Source organism: Octodon degus, unplaced genomic scaffold, assembly GCF_000260255.1.
Source record: "Octodon degus isolate 3935 unplaced genomic scaffold, OctDeg1.0 scaffold00004, whole genome shotgun sequence".
Classification (NCBI taxonomy): Eukaryota; Metazoa; Chordata; class Mammalia; order Rodentia; family Octodontidae; genus Octodon; species Octodon degus.
In genome coordinates this window covers 27,509,491-27,524,989 of record NW_004524580.1, presented here as the reverse complement: position 1 = coordinate 27,524,989, position 15,499 = coordinate 27,509,491, and the positions used below count along the sequence as shown (strand labels likewise).

The window sequence follows — 15,499 nt, the reverse complement described above, 5'->3', positions numbered from 1 at the left end:
AGAGAGAAGAGAGAAGAGAGAAGAGAGAAGAGAGAAGAGAGAAGAGAGAAGAGAGAAGAGAGAAGAGAGAAGAGAGAAGAGAGAAGAAAACAAGGCTAAAGCTCAGAGAAGGGGACGGACTTGCCCAGGGTCACAGGCTGGTGGAATCATGACTGCTGGGCTAAGGAAACAGATCCATCCTGCTGTGAGACACACCAGGCTACCTGGAGCTGGCTTGCAACACATGGAGGTTTTAAACAGTTACAAATGGTATTGTTAGGCCTCAAAATAACCTTAGTTTCTATGCCAGCATACACAATGTAAGTCTCCCTGACAAATGGATACCAAGACACTGCAGTGAATTTATCAGTTTATGTCCAAGTTCATTAAATACTTTAATTCAGTAAGCATTCAGTAAACACTTGCTGTGTTTTTCAGAGGTTCTGCCAAACACTTTCAGACTACAAAAAGGATAACACCCTTGTTTCTCCCCACAGGTTAGGCTGCTCAGTGGGGGAGATGGTACACAGGTCTGTGACTGCAAGTGGGCTCTAAGGATGCTCCAGAGAGAGCATATGCACACTACTCAAAATCAAGTGGAAGATATGATTAATTTTCAGTGGAGGGAAGGGTTAAGATTAGAGAAAGCTTCATAGACCAGGTGAAGTACGCACAAGCTCTTCGAAGGCTGAATCTCAGTGGATCCCAGCGCCCCAGGAGAGGAAATGGCACAAATGGAAGTAGCGGTGAACTGGTACCCAGTGGGTGAGGCCCCCCTGGGCAAGCTTGGGTAGCGAACGGGACGCCTCACGTAGAAGTTTCTGCCTGGCAGTGAGGCACCTCGGGAGGATGCCAGTGCTGGCTTAGTGCAAATACACTGGTTTTTCCAAGTCTGACTTGCCAGTGAATTCATGAATTAATCAGCCTGAGGTATAGTCTATAGGTACAATGTGTAAGCACCAGTGTTTTTGAAACAAGGAACAACTCTATTCAGTTTTTCCCTGTATATCAATTTTTCGGATAATTTACAGCAATGAAAACAAAAATGTTTATTTTTTGTGTGTGTGAGTCTGCAAGTTAGCTGTGGTTCAGTCAACTCCTGGATTTTACTGACTCCACTGAGCTAGACTGTACGCCTTGGGTTCAATTTAGGCTTCCTTTGCAAATCTTTTTCCTCTTAAATCCAGCAGTTATGCCACAGCTCTGCAGTTGTCTGTTTTAGAGGAAGATCATAAAAGCATGCCTGTAATCCCAGCATCCTGGGAGGATGAGTGTAATGAGGGACACATTGTGTCAACTTGAGAAGTTCAGAAGCTTAACTAAGTGACTCAGCAGGGGAAGGGCAGGGGGGGTCTCACTGTGTGCTCAAGAGGAGGGCATAGGGTGGTGCTACACTGAAACCTGGTGGGGACAGGTACTGTCTACAGTACAAGGGAGGGGAAGAGGCTTGCTCCCCCTTTTGCTCTTGCTGTCTTCTGCCACCTCGAGCTGTTGCCCCATGCCTTGCCACCCCATATTGGAGCCAGCTGATTACAGACTGAAACCTCTACAAGCTGTGAGCTGAACAAACCTTCCCTTCCTCAATTTTGGGCATCGGGTATTTTGCCTCAGCAAGGAAAGAAAAGTAGCTAAGGGAAAATTAGCAGGAGGACCCCAATTTCAAGCACCGCCTGACAACTCAGTAGCTCAGCTAGACACATTCTCAAACTAAAGCATTTAAAAAGGGCCAGGGAGATAGGTCAGTGTAGGGGCCCTACATTCAATCCTCGGTACTACAAGAAAAATAAGAGTAACTGTGTACATGTTGTTCACAAGAACAACGTAAGAATCCAGAAGGAGGAGTAGAACACAGGCACACAGAGGCTGTGTCCCTACACAACCAAGCTGACATTTCTACCCCTCCTTTCTGATGGTGGCTCAAAATTCCAGCCACCATGAGCGGACATGGGGTTCCTTTGGCCTAGGGTACTGACACGTCACTATGCAGGGCGCGAGCAAGGGGTTCGAAGCAGTAGCTCGATCTGCTTGCACAGCGTTGGGAGTAAGTTTCTAAAAAATAACTAACACTGATGGGGAGACAGGTAAAGGTGTTAGAAGGCATCAGCCATTTCTGCCAATGTCAGTATATTATGCAGTTTCAAAATGAACATGGGCCCTACATTGGGCTGTGGGGGCAGAAAGAAAATGAAGTTACTGAAGAGCTGTTATAGTCAAGCTGCGGAGCTAGGCAGTTTCTATCCCTAGATCATATTATCCTGACAATAATATTTGGCGTAGATACTGCGCTGATTTTAGAAGAGAGGAAACTGAGACTCAGTGAGGTATGTGACTTACCAAAACCACCCAACAAATACATGGCCTGCTGGGCTTGTCCCTTCCTAAAGTCCATGGTGCAAGAAGGGAACTGAACTAAAAGACAACTTGAAAATCAAAGTTATGGGAAGTGTTGTCCTCATTAGACACGATGGTGAGCAAAAAGAGGGAAGACGGTTCTTCAATGTCTGACATAGAAAACACTGGAGGAGCATCAGCTTTTGAGCGGAATAGACTGAATTGGTTTTTACTTCAGTGGGTGATGTCTATAGTGTATCTCCATGCAATGTTCAAATATTAAGAAATTCTATCTTTGCACTCAGAAAACCCTTGAAAAATAATTCCAAGAATAAGAGTGTCTCAGTTACTCTTCTCTCATTGCTGGGACAAATACTCAACATCCAAAATGAAGGAAGGAAAGGTTTACTTAGCTCACAGTTACTGGAGGGTTCAGTCCATCCTCAGCTGGCTCCAAGGCAGAGCAGCACATGGCAGAGAGGGACCTTTCCTGCAGCAAAGAGCAGAAGGGAGAAGGGAAGGGTAGCTAGCTAGCCTCTTTACATTGTAATGCACATTACCTGCCCCAGGGCAGGTGCAGCGTCCACACCAAAGTCACTTTAGCAAAACTACAACTGCACCTTGCATAGACCATGCTTGAAGAAAGGCCAGCAGTTTAATGTGGTGCTTACACATACACACATGTTCAGTCACATTTATTAAGGGACACAGCAGAGTAGTGCGAGATGGGGTTGCTGTCCATTGGCTTTCCATGCTAGAATAGGACATGTGGTCTTTTCTCAAGAAAGTCACTCTGGGTTTTTGGCCAAGAGGTGACTTAAGAGCCTGGCTTTTAGGATGACTGGTGTAGTAGCGAGATAAAAACTGAGCCAAATGGGAGACTGAGTGGAAGGCAGTCGCATTAGGTTTTGCAAGCGCTAACAAGAAACTAACCAGAGTGGTGGCAGTAGGAATAGAAATAAAGGAACAGATGGGAGAACTGCTTTGGAAGAAATTATTGTGCAGCACAGTAACCATTCTGCATATCATTAGATGTGTTGCAAGTTAATTTTGTAACTTCATTTGGCTGGCATGACTTCTGCTGCTCAGGTATGCAGAACCTTTGCAATCTCTGGGTCATCTGCTCACCTATTTGTAATGAAGACTCATAGTTTCCACGAGAAAGCAAGAGACTCTGACTGTTTTGCTCCCTGTTATTTCACAGCATTCATCAAAATAGACCGTGGTTAAATCCATACCAAGTGAGTGGGTACATCCAGATGCCCATTCCCAAGGTCTCTTGACCTCTGTCCTCTGTCCTGCTCCTGTCTCTCATCCCCCCCACCAATTAATTCCTTCCTAACCTCTTTAAAGTTACATTACTCCTCTTACCATGAGGTGTAACCAGATTGCTGAGGGTGTGCATTCGGCAAAATCACTAAAGTAATTTTTCTCGCAATCAGTGCCTTCACCTAAGCTTCAGGGACTTTCTCTTTATTATTGTTTCATGTGATCTTCAAAATGTTGATAACTTTCTGAGAGTATAGAAAATTTAACTTTCACAGGGGTTAATTTTCAACCTCCAGTTTTATTTCTTTCACTCCCACCTTCCAATGTTTAGATTTCTCCTAAAGCACTAGCCCTTCTCTCTTTTCTGAATTCTTTGCTATTGTGACAAGGACTTGGAAAAGGCAAACTTCTTTATACTTAATTATACTTAATTAGCATAGGCTCACTTTACCTCTTGGTGGACCGATAGGAAGACTTCTCTACTAGGCTGTTAATTTCAACTCCGGTGTTCTCTCACTTCCTTCTTTCCTTTTCTCTGTTTCTTCATGTCAGCTGGAGTATATGAGGTCTCTCCTGGGGCTGAGGTGATTGTTCAGGTTAGCAGAGTTAGCTTGACCCTTTCTTTAAGTCCGAAAGAATGAACATGGCCCCAGTGACTCTGTAACTCTGTAGAACAGGGAGGTGTTTTCTATTCTATACCTGTGGGGCTCTAGGTTGGATCCTGACTACAGCCATACATTCATAACATGCAGTTATTTGGGAACGCCACCAAACTTCATCTTGCAAACCCAGAATTGTCATTTAAATGGATAGCTCCCTAAGTGTCATAGGAACACACATTTAATGAGCAGTCAAGAAGGTTCAGCCAGTGTAAAACCAAAGCACAAAAACCTAATGCAGTTCAGGCTGCAGTGCAAATATATATTGCACTGCGACTTTAATCTCGAGGCCATTTAAGCCTCAAGATGGAAATTGGAGTGGAGAGTAGAATAACAGGGAAAAGGAAAGGAGAAAAACTAACTTCGAAATGAAAAAGTAAGGAGATTGAAAAACGAGCACGCTGAGTAGTGACAGAAAGTTTCCTACGTTTCAGATTAAAATCTGAATCCCTGCTGCCCAGACTAATCTTCTTTGTGCGCACAAGTCAGACTATAGATCTCCATATAGATTTCCATTAATATTTATCTGCTTACATTTGGAAGGAAGAGGAAAATCTATTTCCCGGGCTGCTGTGCCCATCAGGAATTTGCCTGAAGGCTGACATCAGCTGACGAGAGGGCAGCTGTCCTGTAACTCCTGGGTTGGCCCATTGCTGTGGCGTGCAAGGTAGCATAAGTTTTAGAAGTGAGTCACTTCACAAAGGACCACAAATTCAACTAAAAGTTCACATAAAGGCTAAAGGACTAGAATAAGATTTAAACCCAAAAGTTCCTCTTGCTTAGATTATTTGCACGTTCCATTTTAAACCAAGAAACATTATGTTGTGGCCACACTTCTTTGTTCTCCTAAAGTATTAAAAAGAAAAGTCTGTATATAGCTGACAAAAAATAGGCGCCTGTCTGCCAGCAAGTTCTCTACTCACGTCTAACATGCTGTAGAGTTGAAGCAGAACACATGGTCTCAAGACACTCACAAGCCTCTTTTCAACTGGCTCACCATCGCAGTATGTTTCTCCAGCATGTTTGCACTACCTCCAATACGTGTCTTGCATAAGCACAAATTCATTTTGAACATTTAAGTCATGCAGTATTTTCACATGCTTTGATGTTGTGCATATGAGAATTATCATCTACATTTTGGAAATGCCATTCCCCGTGCCTTCAGCATCAGATACCACTCGACTGACATAACTTCCAGTTCCATCCAACAAAATGGTAATAATGTCTCTAACAGAAGTCTGACATATTTCATTCTCTCAACTACAGAGTTAATTTAGCAGCTAAATTAGAAATTTCTGGTTGTAGTTTTGGAAACTAATTCAGTGTGAAAATTATTAATGATTTGGAATTGTACATAAGACATTTTCTTCATCCTAATTCCCTATCCAAAAATATCTTCTGCTTCTTATCAGATAAATTTGTCAGTGGCAAGATGCAGTCTGCTGTTGAAACAGAAAACACACAGTTCAAAGCAACTCTAACGTGCTGTTTTATGATTTTTTTTTAAATTACAGATGAGACCCATTGGGCACGATGGCTACCACCCCACCTCTGTAGCTGAGTGGCTGGATTCTATCGAGCTGGGTGATTACACGAAAGCTTTTCTAATTAATGGCTACACGTCGATGGACCTGCTGAAGAAAATCTGGGAGGTGGAGCTTATCAATGTAAGTTGGTCTTTTTAAAATACCTTTGCTATTCAACCCTTCATAAATGAAATTATACTGCCAGCAGGTGATGCTTTTTCTTTATGACTGTTTGGCCACCCAACAGGGAATTACAGGTGTATCTTGTATTTTAAGCATCTGTCTCTCAAGCTCCAAAGTCATTAGTTTGTAAAGTTCTGATAGGGAAGCAACTAAGGTTAAAGAAGAGAGGCTTCTCGGTATGTTTTGCACTGTCTGAAAAATCCTTCCAAACATTTTTGGGTTCTGCATGTGAGATAAATTTGACATGTAGGCTATGGATCTGATGGCAAAGGGGGTCCCAGATGCACCTCTGCTCAGACTCACTGTTAAAGACTTGAAGTGTCACTTTTTGGTTTTCTGTCACTGTCATATTTCCTTGTTTGACTGTTTATTCCTTAGTCACATTTACTAACCCATCCTAATAGGCTGCCGTCAAATCAAAAAAATATCTTCCTGACCTTGTGTCCAGTCATATGTTGCCCTGCTCCACTTGTAGACTTAATATAACTTTCCTATAAAAGGTGGACATCAATATATGGTCAAAGGACTGGGGAGATAGCTCAGTGGTCTAAGTGCCTACCTGGCAAAGGCAAGCACCAAGTTCAGTCCCCAGTACTACATGCTGTACTGGCCCCAGAGCCCCAGGCACACTGTGCCAGCCACAGAAATCGGGTGCATACCTATAATCCCAGAACTGGGGTGGCTGAGAAAGGCGGATCACTACAAGTCCAAGCTGTGTAGTGAGACCCTGTACCAAATAAATAAACAAATAAAATCAACTAAAATCTGCATAAAGATTTGGATACCTTTCTCATTTCATTTTTACTTCTGTTTTTCCTATAAATAAAGATATAAGATGAAAAGATAATAAATGATCATCATTTCAATTACATTTAGCATTATAAATGTTTCTTTCTAAAAGTGACAACGAGAAATCAATTTATCTTAGTTTTATATCCTAATGGTAGTTTATAAAAGCATTCATAAGTTGAAGACCAAACAAATATTTGCTACTTTCCGAGTGCTCCACTGTACTCTTTGTGCCACTTACTTTCTGAAAGTCCAGACTGTACCTACCACATATCATTAATTAGTCAAAATGATGGTCATTATTATTAGCCAGTTACTTTTTTCTTTTGAAATTCTGTCTTAAAAGTAGTATCTTTCCTAGAACGTCTGATAGAAATTGTTCTTGAATCTAAAAATCAAGTTGGCAACTAAGTTGACAACTCTTGTTTCTAATTTGCCATGCGTAGTATTTTTTTAAACCCCTGACAAATGCTAACATTATTAGAAAAATTGCGCTGTCTGAATAATACCTCTGGTCAATTTCATCCTTCGTTTGTGACACAACAGAAGTAAATGAAACCAGTGGTTCTTGGGTTACTTTGACTATGGCTTCAGCACTCTGCCAAGAACTTGGCATGCTGTCTTATGGCAACTGTGAGTCCTTAAGAGAACACCTTCCACTGAAGGCCCAAACAAGTTTCCCAAGTTGAGTTGCATTCTGGTTAATGGAAGAGTTTGACAAATGTCCTTATGTAATGTCCTTTGTATAAAAGTATTCCCACTGAAGAACAAGTGTTTACAACCATAGCATGTGAGTTGTTTACCTGTCCGGCATTAGCTGCAATTTCCCCTTGAAAAGAATAAATCCTAATGATACATGTGTTTATTGAAACAAACATCATCTACAATGTGAGATTATATGTGGTATGGCCAACAAATATCATGAATACTTAAGTTTTGAAAAATTATTACAATGGAAGAAACTTGTCATTAATACCCTAAAAACATACCCTCTTGCTTTGAACACACTCACCCCATCACTCTTGCCACTTTCTACCGCAGTTCTGGAAGTCCTCTTCCAAGTCTGGAGTCGTTCTGTTGCAACTGCCTAAACGTTCTGAACTGATTTGAAGTGTTCCTCTGTCATGGTCATTTTGACCTTGGAGAGGAGCCAGAGGTCACATGTGCCAAATGTGGTGAATAAGGTCGATGAGGACACACTGGGATGTCTTTGATATAATTTGCTGTAAGTGTTTGATGAACAAAATATGATTGGAAACTATGGTGAATATTTAACCTTAAAATGTTATCACAGTAGATGAAACACTGTCCTAATCCTCCTAAAATATTACGCACCCCCAGTGTTACACACACGTATCCCATCCTTCGTGGCAATGTGGCATTTACTATACTAAGTTTTCAATGTAAACATTTGCCATATTTGTGGATCACCCTTTGTGTGGCTCTCAAAATCCAGATGCCTGAATTGAAGATGTGGGCTTCTACCTGCTTCTCCCAGCGCCAAAGGCTCTGGTGGCATAGACACCCGCTGCAGCAGGACACGCGGGCGGCTCAGGCCTGCGAGGACAGCCCTAGGCTTAGTGTCAGGGCTTCAGAAGTGATCCCAGCCAGCTGCAAGTCCAGAGAGAAAAATGGCCTTTCCCACCTGGGCTGGCTCTTCAGGGACCTCCCTTTAGCTGCATTTGCTGCCACACCTCTTACTTTGATCCAGGGAGAGTGCCTGTCACAAGCATTGTACCAGAATTTGAAAGTTTAGTCACTGTGTTTCAGAACCTTAAGGGCAAACTCCTCTGCCTCAGGGTACACCATCTGTGTGTACCACCAACCCGGTAGATGTTCCTTAAAGCAAACTGACTTTAAATTCCTTGTGACGTCTTACAGGCAACTTCACACTATTAATAGTAAAGCTTCAGAAACATTTTATTCAGTAAGTGTATTTTTATGGGCAAAAGCTGATTTGAACCTGTAGAGTTGAAAATTGGAAAAATCAAACTTTTATACTTTTTAGGGTCAGGTATTTTATATGCTGGTTTGGGGTCATTAGGTTTTGAGATAAGAAACAAGCAACTTATGTGCTTTTTGGCTTAAAAACTTTTGACTAATCTCAAATTCAAGACTCCCATTTATTGCAGCTAACAAATTCAAAACTTGTTTATCCACTAATGAGGGAAAGTACCCGTATGCAGTAGTCCTTCCATAATATAGCGTCAGCCAAAATATCAGGAAAAGAAAGACTTGTATAAATATTGTAATACTAAATTTGTTGAGACATCACATGATCAATACAAGTTACCTTTGGCCTTCACATTTACAAGAGGTGCTGCAAGTGGGGGCATGAGCTTCCAGACATGTATTAGTATGGTGAACTGCTGAAATGTGTATACAGTTTTGGGCAGACCTAAGTAGCCAGGATTATTGCCCATAATTTGTTGTTCACTATCCTGCAGAGAATGTACGGTCACCTTGATTTAAAGAGGAGCCTCGTATGGAAGTTTTACAACTTGAGTCACTGTAGAGTAGCAAGTTTTAAGGAAGCCTAATTGCTGCATTACCTGTTATTCTCTGTCAAGTGAACAGAGAAGGTCAACCACAGGATAGCTTTGATACAGAGGTCTGCCAGTAGAGGGGGAAAATGCAGATTGAGCACGCTCATAGTATGATTATAAATTATAAACAACTTAAGCTCCGTATTACTATTGGCTAAGCATCCAGAGTCATGTGATGTTATGCTTGATATTAGATGTGTATAAACGTACTGTCACAAGTATAATGTTTATTCAAAATATTTCAGAGAAACTGTCCTACTAACCTGTTTTGAAACTGTTTCATTGCTATTTTACTTTTTCTCATTAAAATGAATCAAAAATAAAAAACAAAATATTTTGGAGAGGAAATGGAGACTATACAAATTTCTGACTTGAAAAGCGCGTGTATGTGTGTATGTGTATGTGAAATTGTAATCTTTCAAAAAGATCCCAAAGTAGTACAATATTGCCTTTGAAAAATCAAGCTTTGGATGACAGAGCTACCCAAAATGTTGGAATGAGAAAGCGAAATAGAACTCTTACCAGCAGCTTTGTCAGCCGAAAAAAATTGTACACAAAGAAATTTTAAAGATGTAAAATACTGCCAATTTACAGGCGCAGGTGTGTCTCAAGTTAGAGCTTGCAATATGGGCCAGGAATTGTTCCCTTTATTCCTTCATCTGCTTCATACTCAGAAGGGGACGTTTTGTCAATAACTTTTTGCCTGTTACCACCGTTAATAGCGCATACCTGTAGTCCCAGCACTGGGGAGGCTGAGAGAGGAGGATCACTGTGAGTCCAAGCTGCATAGTGAGACCCTGCATCAATACAAATTAATTAACTAATTAATTTTCACAAGAGTTCTCCCTGCTATGACAACCTGAAGAGTACTCCATGAGCAGAGCTTTAGATAGAAGGGTGACATATTTTCTCCATGAGAAAATGTATGAAATGTGGATGGGTCAATCATAAGATTAGAAATAACTGTCTACAGCCCATACAAAGAACTTGTTATCCATTTTCTGAACAAGAGTATATTTAAGTATGAAAACCAATGTTAAATTCTTCTGCAATTGTGTATCTACTGAGGAGACTTGAGCGAGACAAAATACATTTGAACACTGTCCAATTTATTAATTTCTGAACCTCAGTGCAGAACAAATGATTAATTTCTTCCCGTTGTATTTACTGTTATTTACCAAGGAAAGCATTTCTAGCCCAGGCTCATGAGATCCCGAAATATTGATAATGATGAAACTACCCATGGAATAAATGCAATTCAGGTTTTGGTGTATTCTTAAATCCCTATTCAAAAGCATAGAATAGCTTTAAAAATCTACAGCAGTTGATTGTCTTTTTTAAATACCTTTGGGTAGAAACAAATAAAATAGCTAAGGTAGTAATATCTACATGTGTCCTATAAAAATTTTTCACATGTCCCGTGGAAATAATTTGAAATTATTTTTGCAACGGTAAATTGATTAGAAGATCATTTGCTTCTTGCCTAATGGCTACTGAAACTGTATGTGTATTCATTTACAATTGTCAGCTTTATCTTCTCCTCTTTTCAATGATTATTGATGTAATTTCTGCCTTTCAGGGGAAATTCTGTGATAGTCTAACTACTTGGAGATGTACTAAGAAAGTCCAAAGAAACTCGATAATTTGCATTAATTATTTCATAATGTGACTGTGTTTGTTTCAAATGCTGTGGAGATACCATCCCATGATGTGAGTGTCAGATTTGTACTCGTTACTTGCTTTGATGCCTTAATTTCATGATCTTTGTTATGAATTCACACCCCTACCTAGCCTACCCTCATTGCTATGACTGCAGTTAAGTGTCCTCCCCATGTCTCTTTTCTGCGTTGTTTATGAATGCATTGTATATATTAGATAAAGCAAATGGTAACTTATGCTCACAATGAAGAAAAATAATCAATAAATTCACAAATTACAGGGGAGGAATAAAAAGGATGAATGTTCTAATTCCATTTCCAAGCCAATTATTTTAAGTAAAAGGTTATGCCTTCACTACAGGACATTAATAAATGAGAAAATATTCATATTTTCACATCAGGGAGGCTACATCCATTAACACTTCAAATAAGTGACCACTTTAATCAAAGTAGAAGGCTTTCACTAAGTGACGAAATGTTAGTGTTCAAGTATAGAGCAAACTTTAAGTTATCTGTGGATTTACACATTTCGTGTGCATCCATATACATTAGAGCTGGTTCCTCGCAGCTCTTCAGGACAGCTAAGCACAACTCTCAGCTGTAGACTTCTCCAGGCATGAATCAGGCAACACCCTGGGACTCTGCCACCCTCCCCTCCAGGGTCCAGAGTTCAGGCTCTCCCTGGGATTCTCTGGATGTTTCTGTCACTTGGCCCAGGTTTTGGAAAAAGTTCCCTTTCTAAGCCATCTTCTTCCAAATGAAGACCTGTGGCTGTCCTCACTGTTAGGTGACTTTGAGCCCTTTCATATATAGCCTGGAGATTGACGCTTGCCTGTCTGGCTTTGTCACTCCCACTGTCTTCTGGCTTATCTGTTACCTGTCCACACTTACGACACTGTTGGCCTAATCTGAGATGAATTATGCTACAGCAAAATGCACTTAATCACTCAAACTTCATTGGAAGTCATTTATCTTTTCTTTTGCACTGAAATTATGCTCTTGAAGTATCTTGGGTTCAATATTATGAAATATGTATTACAAAGTGTTCCTATCAGAGTCAATAAAATGTGCACCCAGCGAAAATAAATAACACATTTTAATCTGAAGAGACAGTCTTTAATACTCAGCAGTAAATATACTTCATGAAAAACTGCAACCTCTGATTACAGCCATTTACTCTTCTCTGTGTGAAAAAAATAATGAAGTTCTGATTATCCAGAAGTTTCTACCTTAAATATATGTGTTTTTCATTTTAAGTTTTCATTTTAGTGCCCCATTATTTTTTTCCTCTACCAAAATTTCTACGAGCCTCCTTCTGACTCAAATAAAAATATTCCAAATTTATTCTGCAGAAGCGAGCTCCACCTCTCCGCCTAGTTCATGTCGGGGCGGATGGATGAACTAGATCCAAGAAAAGCTCCTGTTACGGCCTCTCCTCCCACCTGCAGGGGCTAGCGAGGGCTCTGCACTGGGCCCAAAAGTTACTCCCAATTTTAGAGAGAGTAGTGCAGAGTAGGAAACCAGCCAAGGCCCCTCCCTGCGGTCGCCGCTCTCCTTCGTCCTCGGTGTGGATTCAGCTTCTATTCTTCTCTGAAGGACTGCTTTTAACAGTTTTGGTAGCAGAAGGCTGCTAGTGACAACTCAGTCATCATACTGGTGAAAGGACTATTTGTTTTACATTTAGAAGACACTTTTGCTGAGTATAGACTCCTAAGGTAACCACTTTAAAGATGATACATCGTGCTTTTCTTCTGCATTGCATCTGACCAGAAGTCTACTATTTTGCTGCTGTTCCACTGTATATAATATGCCTTTTGTTCTCTGGCTGTGCTTAAATATGTTCTCTTTTTCTGGTTTTAAGCAGTTTGCTCTACAGTGAAGTCATTTGTCTTTCTGTGTGTGGAGTTATTTGTGCTTCATAGACATGCGAGTCACAGATTTCATGAACTTCAGAAATTGATTGGCCATCATTTCTTATAGTACTGTTTTCTCTCCCCACTGCCCCCGTCCTTTGGAGACTCCAATTATATATGCATTAGGCCATTTAAAGCCGAACAGAACTCGCCAATGCTCGAAATTTTTTTGGTCTTTTAAAAAAAAAATCTCTGTATCATTTGGATAGTTTTATTCCTCTGCCTTCAAGCTTGCTGATCTTTTATCCTTCTAATAGCTCATCTGTCATTATTAGTGATGCCATGTTATATTACACATCGTGGTTTTTGCCTGCAGAGTTTGAGTCTTTTTTATACTTGTCACACCTCTATTAAGACACTCAGTCTTGCCTCTGTAGTTGTTGGATATATAGGGTGCAGTTACGGTAACTGTTTTGATGTGTTCGTCCTCTGGTTCTAACATCAGAGTCAGTTTGGGATTTGGCTTGTGTTGTTTGGTTTTCTCTTCATTGTTCTTTGCATGCCTCATAATTTTTTATTGCCTACTAGATATGAATCTTACCTTGCTGGGTGCTGAATACTTTTGCATATATATATATGCTTGAGAGACATTCTGGACCTCAAGGAAGTTCTTGGAAACACTTTGGCCCCTCAGGTCTTGTTTTGGAGGTTCGTTAGGTGATGCTGAGGCACTGTCTTGGCTGTTACTCGTACTTCCCAGTACTAAGGCTGGGTGCGCTCATTCCTTGATCCGTGCCTTTGGATGTCAGACGGTGGCATTTTAAACTGTTAGCAGCCCTGCTGGAGTTCTAAGAACTTGGCCCACTAATCTTTTGCTTTATCTGGCTTCTATCTGCACATGTGCTTTCCTCCCTGCCATACTCTGCGCAGCCAACTTTAGCTGCTCTGTGTTCCCAGTGGAATCTTCTCCGTTCTGCAAGCCTCCCATGCTCCTCCTGCATGTGTCCTCCCTGCACCAGGCCCTAGAAGTTCTCTCAAGGTGGCGCCTGGTGCACGTGGGCTTCACTTGCTTCTCCTCTCAGGCATCACTGTCCTTCATTGCCTTGGGTCCAAGGTCTTGAAAACCAGCCTCAAGTATTTGGGCCAGATTGTTCATTTGTTCAGGCAGGAGAATAAATGTGATCCTGGTGCTCCGACTTAGCCAAAGGATGGAGTCTGTGCCAGGTTTGTTCATCTCTGTAGATGAGGGCCCCACACCTGAACTTTGGGGTGTAGGTCTTAGCTGGTGGTACCTGGGCATCCAGCGTTTCTGAAAGCTCCCTGAGAGATTTCTATGTGCAGCCTGGGCTGGAAGCTGCTGCTGTGATCAGCCAGGAGCTGTTAGAAGGATTCTCAACCCAGGGGTGGCATGATGGTGAGTGGAGGCCCAGCGAAGCTGACACTCAAGGAGGATCTGAGTCAGCAATCTCCACAGCTGCTTCTCACTATGAATGTGTTCAGCAGGGCAGAAAAGCACCAAAGAAACAAGCCTGCTCCCTCCAAAGAACCTGAGGACATCTCTGCTTTATAAGTCCATAAATATAGGGTCTGTTTTCATAATTATGACCCACACATCAAGAAGAGGGTAAACTACAGACACTCTTCAAAGGAGACGAGGGCAAGTATGACACATTTCAGAAATGCTTTTCAACGGGCCATACTGCTTGCATGGGACCCTTCAAAGGCTGAGCTGCTGTTCTGTGAGATTTTCACCTGCTGTCTACAAAGTAAAGGGCAGGACATTCGGTGTGTGTCCGGGTTCCAAGTGCGCCTTCCCTTCTTTCATCTTTGTCTTGGAATCAGGTCACTTACCTTTGAGTCCTGTACCCGCCACTCGGTATGTGACCCTAAATGAAGCAACTCGCCCTCTGTGGGACTCAGTTTCTTATTATAAATAGAGATAATAATATCTGCCCTGCTGGCTTCCCAGGTTTCCTGTGTGACTCAAAATCAGATGACAGCTTTTGTTACCCAGCCCCTTGTCTTCTCTCCCTGTTTTATTTTTCTCTGGCCTTTCCTCAGCAACTTCTCTAGATCCCTTTCTCTGAGGGGGCTGGGAGCTGGCCCCGTGGGGTGCACTTTCACAGCTGAGCTGCCACTTGCTTCCGCCGGGTCATCCTGTTCCTGTTCAATGTGCAGACTCCAGCCTCAAGGAAGTCACCACTCAGCTCCTGCCTCTCCCAGCCCCAATTCGCTGGGCCTCCCAGATCATCCACCAGGTTTCACCCATCTTTTCCTGCCAGTCTTGTGTAAATCTTCATGGCTTGATCCTTCTCTAAATCTTTCCATTCCTGGAGTGGAGGAATGATAGAGGACTCTGAGCTCTGTCTTAGCAACATTCAGTAACAACTGAGTACCTCCACACCCCTTCTCCCCTGTCTGCTTAGGTACAGAATGGCTATGTCTCCCCCAGCTACATAAGCATTGACCCCTGACCTTTGAACCTCAGCATTGACCTTGAGCCACCCAGACCTTTTTTGTTCCCGAAGCAGAAGATGCTGTGGCAGAGCAGAGGAGTAATGACTTAGGTCAGAGCAGTCATCATTCCCCAGTTATCGTACATGTAGCAAGTCTAACCCCTTCTCAGATCTCTTCTGGAGTTCCACCTTGGGAGCCCATAGGTTAGACCTTCCGGCTGCTTTCTGAAGCAGCTCACTGATTCTTTTT

The 15,499-nt window shown here is 41.8% G+C and overlaps 1 protein-coding gene across 6 annotated transcripts in view; it reads left to right on the top strand.

The window, feature by feature from the left end:
* Anks1b (ankyrin repeat and sterile alpha motif domain containing 1B) overlaps window positions 1-15,499 on the top strand; it is a 1,319,834-nt gene that overhangs the window by 1,013,289 nt on the left and 291,046 nt on the right. For all 6 annotated transcript variants that reach the window (XM_023716668.1, XM_004623821.2, XM_023716659.1 and 3 more), the window contains one exon: window positions 5,753-5,905. In XM_023716668.1, the coding sequence (XP_023572436.1) occupies window positions 5,753-5,905 (153 nt within the window). The remainder of the gene's footprint in view (window positions 1-5,752; window positions 5,906-15,499) is intronic.